Source organism: Scyliorhinus torazame, chromosome 8 (assembly GCF_047496885.1).
Source record: "Scyliorhinus torazame isolate Kashiwa2021f chromosome 8, sScyTor2.1, whole genome shotgun sequence".
In the NCBI taxonomy this organism is placed as follows: domain Eukaryota; kingdom Metazoa; phylum Chordata; class Chondrichthyes; order Carcharhiniformes; family Scyliorhinidae; genus Scyliorhinus; species Scyliorhinus torazame.
In genome coordinates, this window is record NC_092714.1 from 250,083,973 (window position 1) to 250,097,180 (window position 13,208).

The 13,208-nt window shown below is 47.9% G+C and overlaps 1 protein-coding gene across 1 annotated transcript in view; it reads left to right on the plus strand.

Moving 5' to 3' along the window:
* Positions 1-13,208, plus strand: part of lama5 (laminin, alpha 5) — a 377,969-nt gene that overhangs the window by 89,402 nt on the left and 275,359 nt on the right. The window contains exon 3 of the mRNA XM_072515083.1: positions 12,852-12,969. Coding sequence (XP_072371184.1) covers positions 12,852-12,969 — 118 coding nt within the window. The remainder of the gene's footprint in view (positions 1-12,851; positions 12,970-13,208) is intronic.

Consider the following 13,208-nt stretch of genomic DNA (forward strand, 5'->3'; position numbering starts at 1 on the left):
ATACAGCACTGAATCACACGGGGTATACAGCGCTGAATCACACAGGGTACACAGCGCTGAATCACACAGGGTACGCAGCACTGAATCACACGGGGTGTACAGCGCTGAATCACACAATGTATACAGCGCTGAATCACACAGGGTACGCAGCACTGAATCACACAGGGTACACAGCGCTGAATCACACAGGGAATACAGCACTGAATCACACAGGATACACAGCACTGAATCACACAGGATACACAGCACTGAATCACACAGGGTGCACAGCGCTGAATCACACAGGGTATACAGCACTGAATCACACAATGTATACAGCGCTGAATCACACAATGTACGCAGCACTGAATCACACAGGGTACACAGTGCTGAATCACACAGGGTATACAGCACTGAATCACACAATGTATACAGCGCTGAATCACACAATGTACGCAGCACTGAATCACACAATGCACGCAGCACTGAATCACACAGGGTGCACAGCGCTGAATCACACAGGGTGCACAGCGCTGAATCACACAATGTATACAGCGCTGAATCACACAATGTACGCAGCACTGAATCACACGGAATACGGCGCTGAGTCACACAGGGTGCACAGTGCTGAATCACACTGCGTACGCAGCACTGAATCACACCGGGAATGCAGCACTGAATCACACCGGGTACGCAGCACTGAATCACACTGCGTGCGCAGCACTGAATCACACCGGGTACGCAACACTGAATCACACCGGGTACGCAGCACTGAATCACACCGGGTACGCAGCACTGAATCACACCGGGGACACAGCACTGAATCACACTGGGGACACAGCACTGAATCACACCGGGTACGCAGCAGTGAATCACACCGGGTACGCAGCACTGAATCACACCGGGGACACAGCACTGAATCACACCGGGTACATAGCACTGAATCACACCGGGTACACAGCGCTGATTCGCACCGGGGATGCAACGCTGAATCACACCGGGTACACAGCGCTGAATCACACTGGGTACGCAGCGCTGATTCGCACCGGGTACGCAGCGCTGAATCACACCGGGTACACAGCGCTGAATCACACCGGGTACACAGAGCTGAATCACACCGGGTACGCAGCGCTGAATCACACCGGGTACGCAGCGCTGAATCACACCGGGTACACAGAGCTGAATCACACCGGGTACACAGAGCTGAATCACACCGGGTACACAGAGCTGAATCACACCGGGTACGCAGCACTGAATCACACCGGGTACACAGAGCTGAATCACACCGGGTACTCAACGCTGAATCACACTGGGTACGCAGCGCTGATTCGCACCGGGTACGCAGCGCTGAATCACACTGGGTACGCAGCGCTGACTCGCACCGGGTACACAGCGCTGAATCACACCGGGTACACAGAGCTGAATCACACCGGCAACACAGAGCTGAATCAAACCGGGTACACAGCGCTGAATCACACCGGGTACACAGCACTGAATCACACCGGGTACGCAGCACTGAATCACACCGGATACACAGCACTGAACCACACCGGGTACGCAGCACTGAATCACACCGGGTACACAGCCCTGTATCACACCGGGTACGCAGCACTGAATCACACCGGGTACACAGCACTGAATCACACCGGGTACACAGCACTGAATCACACCGGGTACGCAGCACTGAATCACACCGGGTACGCAGTGCTGAATCACACCGGGTACACAGCGCTGAATCACACCGGGTACACAGCGCTGAATCACACCGGGTACACAGCGCTGAATCACACCGGGTACGCAGCACTGAATCACACCGGGTACGCAGCACTGAATCACACCGGGTACACAGCACTGAACCACACCGGGTACGCAGCACTGAATCACACCGGGTACACAGCACTGAATCACACCGGGTACGCAGCACTGAATCACACCGGGTACACAGCACTGAATCACACCGGGTACACAGCACTGAATCACACCGGGTACTCAGCACTGAATCACACCGGGTACGCAGCGCTGAATCACACCGGGTACACAGCGCTGAATCACATCGGGTACACAGCGCTGAATCACACCGGGTACACAGCGCTGAATCACACCGGGTACGCAGCACTGAATCACACCGGGTTCGCAGCACTGAATCACACCGGGTACGCAGCACTTAATCACACCGGGTATGCAGCACTGAATCACACCAGGTACACAGAGCTGAATCACACCGGGTACACAGCGTTGAATCACACCGGGTACGCAGCGCTGAATCACACCGGGTACACAGCGCTGAATCACACCGAGTACACAGAGCTGAATCACACCGGATACACAGAGCTGAATCACACCGGGTACACAGCGCTGAATCACACAGGGTACACAGAGCTGAATCACACAGGGTTCACGGCACTGAATCACACCGGGTACGCAGCGCTGAATCACACCGGGTACGCAGCGCTGAATCACACCGGGTACACAGCACTGAATCACACAGGGTACACAGCATTGAATCACACCGGGTACACAGCACTGAATCACACCAGGTACGCAGCACTGAATCACACCGGGTACGCAGCACTGAATCGCACCGGGTACACAGAGCTGAATCACACCGGGTACGCAGCACTGAATCGCACCGGGTACGCAGCACTGAATCACACCAGGTACGCAGCACTTAATCACACCGGGTACGCAGCACTGAATTACACCGGGTACGCAGCACTGAAGCAGACCATTCGGCCCAACAGGTGTACATCCTCCCATCAGAAGAACCTTCTATTCCTTTCTCCCTTATGTTTATCCAGCTTCCCTTGAGTTGCTACATTCTCCATTAGACATATAGTAAAGGTTTGTCCCGGGGCCGAGGGGGGTGAAAACAAAATCACGTGCTAACAAAATAAAAGCAGTTGCCTACTTATCTGCTGGTCTTTCTTTTCCTTACTGCTTGGCCCCTTAGACCATCACATCATGATTTGCAGTCATGGCACAAAGCAACTATAGAAATGGGGTTTTCTAGTCCGTTTGGCCCAATATGCTTTTACTCCCTGAGCAATGAAGGGAGACTCAATCATGCAGACTCATCTAAAATCCTTCGATGTGCTGTAACCTTTTCTCACAGCAATGCAGGCATTTCTTGCACAAAGTGCTATTTGCTGATGCGGGTCATTTTGAACACTGAGCTGTGTGTTTTTCTCTTTTGAGATGAATGCTTATCTTGTCAGAGGATGATTACTTCAGAGGTTGGAGAGATTTCGAAAAAGAATCCTGTCCAGATATGAGACATACAAGCCCCCTTACCGCAGTGACTAAGAGTTCCCTTATATACTTGACCAATGCCGAGGTGCGCCTTTTGATTGAGTCCCAATTTCCTTTGTCAGCGATGAATGGAAATTTGTTGCTACTTGTGGAAGTTGAAATTTAATTCATTATTTTATGTGAAACTATGATTTGGTCGCTGTGCCTCTTATCTTTGATTGTAATCTTTTGATGATTGTCCTGTGTGTGTGTGTGTGTGTGTGTGTACAGGCTCATGGTGTGAGGGACCAGGCTCATTTTTTTTACAGACACAAGCTCGAGTTTAACCACCCACTGTGCACTTCCTTTGAAAACTTTGAGCCTCCAAATAGGCAATAAATCTTCTGAAGGAGCTGCATTGGAAATGACAAGAGTCGGGTTTAACAGTTGCTGTATCCCTTACAATGTTTAAAAAGAAATAGGAGATCAAAAAAAAACTTGGTTTGTTGGCCCTAAACAGCATACTAGCCTGGATTTTGTTGTTAGCAGTGAAGTTACAACTCTCCAGCATTTACCTAGCCTGCATATATTTTAATAGCTTTTGAGTGGCAGCTTATGATTGCTTGAGAGCTTCCAGAATGGTGCCCTCTGTGGCAGGACAGATTACAAGTGTGAGTCTTCAACTAATGAAATTGAAGAACCCTCATTGAGATGCACAGGGCTGGGGTTTCATGTTTGAAGCAGGAATCGGGAAATTTTCCGTGCCCTCGTGATCCCGCCTCCTATCTGCGCGTGCCGGCTGCCGGGATTTTCATTCGGCATATTTGGAAACTGGCTGATGCCGAGAAAACCGAGTTAGAAGTTGCACCTCCGTTCGCAACCCCCTTGGGCCAGATCAGGGTGAGGTTCCATCACGCTCATCCTCACACCTACCCTCACGCCACACCACCTCCTCACCTACCTCAACTCCAACCTCCCTCAACCCACTCACCCATATGTACTATAAACAGAATATCAGGGCCCTATAATAACGGGGAAATGTTTGAAAAACTAAAATACGTCAGAACAAGCCAAACGTCCCTTGGATACCCACTTAAAAAGAAGTTAGCTTCCTAACAGATTATAAATTTGTCAAAATAAACATGACTTGAAATCAGCTTTAAATACGATTATCCTCTTGAAAGTTCATAAATCTGTCAAAACAAACCAGCACACATTTCCCTTGACAACTGTGTCAACAGCCCCTGTTGAGCAGAATCTATTAGTGAATTTGGAAGTCAGTCAAGAATTCATAATGATATTTCACTGAAAAACAAATGTTCCGAGCAGAATCCTTTGAAAAGGTAAAAGCTCTTCCATCTGTCAAAACTTTGAAACGGCCGAATAGATGGCTGAGCTGAACCTCGAGGATAAAATCAAAGCAGTGAAGATAATTCACACAGACAGATCTGGATTTTATAGAAAGCAAAATTGAACTTTTGCCATGGATAATGTACTCCATGCATCTGAAGACTTTTCCACTTTCACAATGCTGTTTGTTTCCTTTACAGCTTGCCTGCTGGCAGAAGTTAACATTATAACAACCACAATAGTTATGGGCAAGCACCTTTTCAAAACAAAGCTTGATCATCACTCAATGTATTAAAAAAATATAAAACATACAACATCTGCTTATGACAATAAGTAGGTAACACCTTTTGTACTTGACATTTGTATGATTCCTGCTTCAAACCTTGGTACACCCATGATTTAAGACACCTCTGTGATAATAATCTTTATTGTCACAAGTAGGCTTACATTAACACTGCAATGAAGTTACTGTGAAAAGCTCCTAGTCACCACATTCTGACACCTGTTCAGGTACACGGAGGGAGAATTCAGAATGTCCAAATTTTCTAACTGCATGTATTTCGAGACTTGTGGGATGAAACCGGAGCACCCGGAGGAAACCCACGCAGACACAGGGAAAACGTGCAGACTCTGCACAGACAGTGACCCAAGCTGGGAATCGAACCAGGGACCCTGGCGCTATGAAGTAACAGTGCGAACTACCGTGCTACCGTGCCGCCCAAGAAGTGCAGAAAGAGGCCTTTCAGCCCATCGAGTCACCAGTGACCCTCTGAAAGAGTACTTCACCCAAGCACACTCCCCCGCCCTAGCCCATTAACCCCTTAATCTAACACTAAGGGGCAATTTAGGATGGCCAGTCCACCTAACCTGCACATCTTTGGACTGAGGGAGGAAACCGGAGGACACCCACACAGGCACGGGCAGAAGGTGCAAACTCCACACAGACAGTGACCCAAGAATTGGCGCTGTGAGGGATTTAAAAAACAACTTTGAAACAAAATTCCTAACGATTAAAAGCTGAAGGAATGTGACTCAACACTTTTTAAAATAGAATTTTCAGCTCAAGAGAGCTTGTTTGGCAGTAAGACTTAACCTCCATTAACAATGCACTTGCACCTGAATGAACAAGCATGTTTTTCTGGCATGTTTAGTTGGTATAATGTGAATAAGTACCATTAATTCTCACCTTTGGGAGAGGGTTTCAATGCAAAATCTTATCAGTAGTATGCCGTTGTAGAGAAACTTTAGAAAAGCAGGGAAATCTGGATAGCAACTTCTGGATTTCTGTGTTTTGCTGCCATGTGCAATCACCAGAACTATGGTGTCCGATTTACTGCATAATAGTGATGACTGCTGATAGCCTTACTGTTGTTTTATTGCAAAAGCCAGGCCCTTCGTATGACTTATAATTTACTTCTCCCCTTCCCTCTGGCATTGGTGTAGATGCCTCCACTGATAATAAACCAAGGGGTGAGTGGGAGTCCTGTGGATGCCCCCTTGTGCGTAGGTTCTAACTAGAATTCCAGAAGATCTGTATGGGCAGTAGATTCTTGACCTTCTGTGATCAGATCTGGGAAATGGTCTGGTGACTGGCTGTGTCCATTGCCATTTCTAATCCAATTCTAATTTTGAATAATCAATGCATGTAATGATAGTACCGTTTGACCTCCCTTGAAGTCACAAACACTGCCCTGAAAATCAGTTCAGAGTTGTGATGTAGGGAACATACAGTGCAGAAGGAGGCCATTCGGCCCATCGAGTCTGCACCGACCCACTTAAGCCCTCACTTCCACTTTATCCCGTAAACCCAATAACCCCTCCTAACCTTTTTGGTCACTAAGGGCAATTTATCATGGCCAGTCTACCTAAACTGCACGTCTTTGGACTGTGGGAGGAAACCGGAGCACCCGGAGAAAACCCATGCAGACACGGGTAGAATGAGCAGACGCCGCACAGACAGTGACCCAGCGGGGAATCGAACCTGAGACCCTGGCGGTGTGAAGCCACAGTGCTAGCCACTTGTGCTACCGTGCTGCCCCAGGAGCTGGAGGCTCTGAAAATGTAAAAATATTTATAAAGGATTCCAGGCAGGTGGCATTTGTTTCGGGCCCACAAATAGAAGAGGCTCTGCAGTGTACCAATCCCAAAGGTGCAGCAAAATGGTATTGATTGTGTAGTGATGTGGAAGGTGGTGTTGGGGTTGGGTGCATGGTGTGATTTAGTGCCCACAGTAGCCCAAGTTTGGCCGTTTAGATGCAGAGGTCAGCTTTCCTAACTTACAACATGCATAAATTTTCCAGTTATTAAGACAAATGGATGAATGGGCAGGGAGGCCCCACAATGGGGCTCTGACCTCCTGCACCCGAATTCCTGAGCTACACTCTGCACTGGGAGAGTTGAGCTGGTAAAGTATTGCTGCTACTTGTACCCGCTGACTATTAATGGACGGGAGCTAGTGCAGATCAGGCATGTGGTTAATTACACAACACATTCATATATCCAGGATTTCTACGTGCACAGACTTCAAAATTTCTTCTTCCAAATGTTGAAAGGAAAATAGGAATTTGCTCTATTCGCCTATTTGCATTTGAATTTTGGCCCAAATTGCTGTCAGAATAATAACAATGATAATGATGCTCTCTGTTATTTCTGTATAAACACAACAACAAATTAATTAAGGTAAGGGCCGAATCGTGATGTGCAGAAATCGAGAAGTTGCTGTCAGAGATGTGTCCCTCCACTGTTGGCTACCTGAAAAAGGTATGCTCCTGTCTGGCTCCACATTCAATTAAGCTCCTGGACTGCAGTGGATAGATACAAAGAAACTCACCACAGAAAGAGAAGTCACTTCAAATCTACATACCTGCTTCACAGTGCGATACAAATTAGTTACAGCCGTTGAATCTCTCTGACATTAAAAATCAACCACTCCAAGCACAGAATCTTATTCCTCCAGATTTTAATTGTTGGAGATTCAAAAAGAAAATTCGAATTATATGCTTTACATTTTTCTTCCTGTGCCTTTTCAAATATTTCTTTCCCTCTCTTTATTTATTTTTCTTTACCTCACTCAACATTGGACTCACCCACTCTAACTTGCGCTCCCATGTTCAGACCATGCACACAATCCTTCAGTCTGATGGCTAAGAAGTTACACAGCTGCTTGTTCTCACAGATCCCATGTGCCATGTAGAGGGCACCATATCATTCCCATCTCCCATTGCTAACTTGCCACACAAAGTATCATCAACAGTAAATGGCGAGGGCATGTCTAATTGACAGTGGGCACCTGCCGACCCCACTGCGACCTCCAAAAGCATTCAGCCAATTGCACCACACCCCTCAAACCACCACTGTCTCCCGCCCTCCTTCCTTATGGGTGGCATGGTGGCACAGTGGTTAGCACTGCTGCCTCAGAGAGCCAGGGGCCCGGATTCAATTCCGGCACACTGTCTGTGTGGAGTTTGCACATTCTCCCCGTGTCTGTGTGGGTTTCATCCGGGTGCTCCGGCTTCCTCCCACAGTCCAAAGATGTGCAAGATAGGTGGATTGGCCATGACCAGTACGTGGGGTTATGGGGACAAAAAAAATCAAAGGTGTGGCGTTTCCTGCCATCTATCTGAGGCATCCACTCGCCTCCCAAAATGACTAAAAGTAGAAAGTTGTAGCCACTACAAGAGTTAGAGGGAACAAGTGATCCATTCTGTTCTCTCCTCTTATGCTCCTTTCCATCTACTTTTCCCCAATATGATATCCTGGCCAATATTTATCCTATAATCACCTTCAGTTTGGAAAACAAACAGAAACATTTGGTCTTTATGACATGGATGTTTGTGGGAGCTTGCTGTGTGTAAATTGGTCACCATGTTTCCCCCATTAAAACAGTGGTTGTACTTCAAAATTACTTTGTTCAGTGTTCAATAGAGGCAAGTGGGGCCACGCCCACCGACTGGAGTGCCGGTGCGAGTCCCGTGTCGTCTCTTTCAGGGAAGGATTGCTGCATTGGCAGCCACTCAGGCAGTAACTGGACAGCAGCAGCAGGTCTTACCCAGGATCAAGGACCCTAGGGGCAGATATCCCACCGGCTGAGAGCTGCCAGCCAATCAGAAATCCGTAATTCTATTGAATGGCAGTGCCACCCGGGATGCAGTGGCTGCTGCTGGTATGACACTCACTTGAAGCCTCACTTCATCCCAGGCCACAGGTGAGTAATCGCGACACAGGGTTGGGATGCGGTAAGGAGGAGTGGCAGAAAGGGCTTTCCGAGTGAACCCCACTTCCCTGATGGCAGGTCGCTCGATCAGGAATGAGCCTCTTTGAACATGTGACTCCTCTCAGAGCCTGCAAGCAATCCGACATAGATTTGTTTGCAGTGCTCCCCTCATGTCAGGGATGAGGGTTAATACCAATCATGGCAGGATGAGGCCCTTAAGTGAGAATTAATTGCCATCTTAAGGGCCTCAATTGGGGGTGGGTTGGGAAGGCTGCCCTCAGGACCTCTTACCATGGACTTAATCAGGGTGGAGGTAGGAAGGTGTTAGGTAGCTCACTCATTATCCTCCTGCCAGATTAAATACTCCTGCCAATAAATGCGCCATGGAGGAGGGCATGAAATTCCACCCATTGCCCCTGAATCTCCTGGACCAGAATTTTATGACCCGTCGTGGTTGAGTGGGGTCCAAACAATGCTGCAAGTCATTCAGACGTCCATGGACTTCGGCGGGATTGGAAAGTCCTGCTGGCGGGAGGGGCTGTAAAATTATGCCCCATAAGCCATAAAAGCTACTACCATGTACATCAAATGCTTGTTGCCGTTCCGTTATGAAATTAGATTGCTAATTCGATGACTGTCGGGTCTGTTTGAGATGATATTTGAATGGTTCAATCTTGAGGCATTTCTGTCTTACACAGCAAGGTGCAAGAAACACCACTATCTGGCATTCACAGCAGTAGCGTTATTAATGTGGATGTTTGGATAGAGCAACCGCCATTGTGTTCTCTTGCTTTTTGTTGAGAGAAGGCAAGAGAAATGCCAGGAATTTCCAGCACAATCCATACCGACTGTGAGCCTGAAATTCCCAGTGTGTTAGCTCCGGGATTTGCGACACTCCTGCCAAATACAAGCAAGTTGGTTGGCCTGGTCCTGCATATATATCAGCCAAAGAGTTATATATCGGCCTGTGGGTTAGGTTAAAATTGCACTCACATGGAGTGGGATAATACTTCCAATGCCATGTTACTTACTGATGGGTGTGGGTGAATAGCGAGACTTAGGGGTTAGACCATAAGACCTAGGAGTGGAAGTAAGGCCATTCGGCCCATCGAGTCCACTCCACCATTCAATCATGGCTGATTTCAACTCCATTTACCCGCTCTCTCTCCATAGCCCTTAATTCCTCGAGAAATCAAGAATTTATCAACTTCTGTCTTAAAGACACTCAACGTCCCGGCCTCCACCGCCATCTGTGGCAATGAATTCCACAGACCCACCACTCTCTGGCTGAAGAAATTTCTCCTCATCTCTGTTCTAAAGTGACTCCCTTTTATTCTAAGGCTGTGCCCCCGGGTCCTAGTCTCCCTTGCTAATGGAAACAACTTCCCTACATCCACCCTATCTAAGCCATTCATTATCTTGTAAGTTTCTATTAGATCTCCCCTCAACCTCCTAAACTCCAATGAATATAATCCCAGGATCCTCAGACGTTCATCGTATGTTAGGCTTACCATTCCTGGGATCATCCGTGTGAATCTCCGCTGGACCCGCTCCAGTGCCAGTATGTCCTTCCTGTTCAAATATTTAATTTGCTGTAAGTGTGAATGAAAAAAAAAGACCAGCAGCATACTTTGGGTTTTATCAGTAAGTACATACAGAATAATGGATTGGTAAGAAACTGAAGATTGCAATCCAGGTTCAAATTCAGCAGAATGCAAAATAAAGAATGAAGTCAGTGCAGAGAGAGAATGGTATTGCAGTAATGATCAAGGAGTGAGAATATGTTGCAAAATCACATGTGCAGCTCTAAAACTAGAGGTGAGCAATGAACACTATTGATTGCAGGTGAAGTACCTTATCCATCGTTAAGTGCAGGAGGGCAACCGGGAAGGAAGTTAAAAGTTTTGAGATGAATTGTTTTTGTCAAGGCGCATTATTCTTTGTAAGGAATTATTTTACCTAGAAATGTGAAAAGGTAGCCGACAGAAAAGGTTATTTTCTGCTGAATCGACTCCATTTCTCGGAATTAGCTCCCTGCTCCTTGACTCTGATTGTTTCCATGACGAAGCGAGCCAGGTGGGATTCTCCACTCCCGCGTCGAAGTGGCCGCGCCGTCGTGAACGCTGTTGAGGTTCACGACGGCACGAAACGGCCCCGATCCCGACCAATTCAGGCCCTGACAATGGGCTAGGATCGGGGCCGTGTCATCTACATGCGCCAGGCCTTGTCGCCCGCGTAAAGGCCGCATAACTGCCGTCATCCGCGCATGCGCGGGTTGGCGCACCGTCCTCTCTAAGTCCGCCCCGCAAGAAGATGTCAGACGGATCTTGCGGGGCCGCGGAAGGAAGGAGGTCCTCCTTCAGAGAGGATGGCCCGACGATCGGTGGGCACCGATCGCGGGCCATGCCACATTTGAGGTACCCCCCGGTGCAGGATCCCCCCTCCCCCGCCGCAGGCCGCCCCCCCCCAGCGTTCACGCACCGTTCACGATGGCAGCGACCAGGTGTGGACGGCGCCGGGGGGAACCCGTCGTTTTTGCCTGGCCGCTCGGCCCATCCGGGCCTGAGAATAGCGGGGGTGCCGGAGAATCGCCATCTTGGGTGTCTCCGGTGATTCTCCAGCCTGCGGCCCGCGAAACTCGACCGGGCCGTTCCCGCCGCTTGGGAGAATCGCGGGAGGGCGTCGGACCGGCGTCCCGGGAAATTTTGGCGGCCCAGGCGATTCTCCCAACCGGCGCGGGAGTGGAGAATCGCGCCCCTGGTTTGTGCTGCTTGAATTGAACATGACTGGGAAAACTGTGGAGAAACAATAACTGGATGCCCTTTGACTGGCAAAGGAAATAAATAAGATAAATTTGCTTCACTAAGTTTTTGACAATCGTTAAGTATGCAGATGTAGGTGTCAGGTGACAACAAAATGTGGTTCCTCGATGATGCACTCCCATATTAGAATAATCCATTAACACAGTCTAAGACAAGAAGAGCCATATTTTTAAAATGTAGTCAGACATACAATACCTTAACAGCCGCTTTGTAAGCCAATAATAATGAAAAACAATAAGAGATATAATGAGTGAGATCTTCTGGCTGTTCACGCTGGTGGGATCTTCCAGTGCCGTTGACGGTGCACCCCCCCACCGCAGGTTTCCTGGCGGCATGAGGTGAATTCAATGGGAAATTCCTTTGACTGTGGCAGGACCAGAAGATCCCACCGCCGGCCAAAGGTGGGCCAGCCCCCACCACTGAGAAACCCGCCACGGGGAGGCCAGAGAATCTCACCCAATATACCTGCTCAGCTGTTTAAACTTGCCTGTTTGTTTTCAGTTTTTGCCTTTTTAAAATTAGAAACATAGATAACTACTTTCAAAAAAAATAGTCTGAGGAAAATACCAAGTTCGATCAATCAAGGTCAGGAGCCACAGATGAATCTTTCATGAGCCATGGGTTGCTGCAGACCCCTGCTCTAGGCTGACACAAGGCCAGTTAGGCAGGTTGCAGAAGGTCTATTGGTGCAGTGGAACTGTGCCACGCAGATTGTCTTTGGGAAATGTGAAGCAGCGTAAAGCTTCACTTCGATCACATGGGGTTATGTATGTTCTGTGGCTAATTCTCTGTAGCTAATGTGCAGAGCATTAATGTCAGTGTTTCACTGCCTCTTTAAGTAAGAGATGATGGAGTTAGTTTCACCTTTGGCAACTGTATTGTAATCTGGCGGAACGGATCATCTGTCTGTTTTAACCCCTGCCCGATTTTCATCTCGTTTGGGAAAGGTGAGTGTTCTCCCAATTACGTTTGGGAGTTTTCCATCATGTATCAGAATTCAGAGTTTCTAGCTTGTTTCCATTTTCAAGTTGGCTAGCACATGCCTCAATGGGTTCTGGGTATCTGGGCCCAGGAGACTGGAAATGAGAAACCCCAGCAAACTGAGTCTAGTGGGGAAACCAGAGTGCGTGTTCACAAGATAATGCGTTATCTTAATCAACTCATATAAATATGGTAACAGCATAATTATGACATAGACAGCTTTTTGACAATGCCGAGTGTATTCTAAAAATATTAATAAATGATCTTTTCTTTCACAGCTCTTCCATGTGGCTTATGTGCTCATCAAGTTTGCAAATTCCCCACGGCCAGATCTTTGGGTTCTTGAGCGATCTACAGACTTTGGAGAAACCTACTTCCCGTGGCAGTATTTTGCCTGTAAGTATATCGGTTGCATAGTTTGAGTAGATCTGTTGCAAACAGTCGGTCCAAAGAATCTTTCAGAAGTTGCACCTGCACACACTATAGCAAGCAGTGCACGCTTAAGGTCGATGTTCTACTCCCTGATGACTCTGCACGCATAATGTGCTTTGGGGGTAGAAATTGCTATACAATGTGCCCATTTCTCCAGAATAAAACAGATACATATCATAGAAAATTGGCAGTGAGGTGGCCCA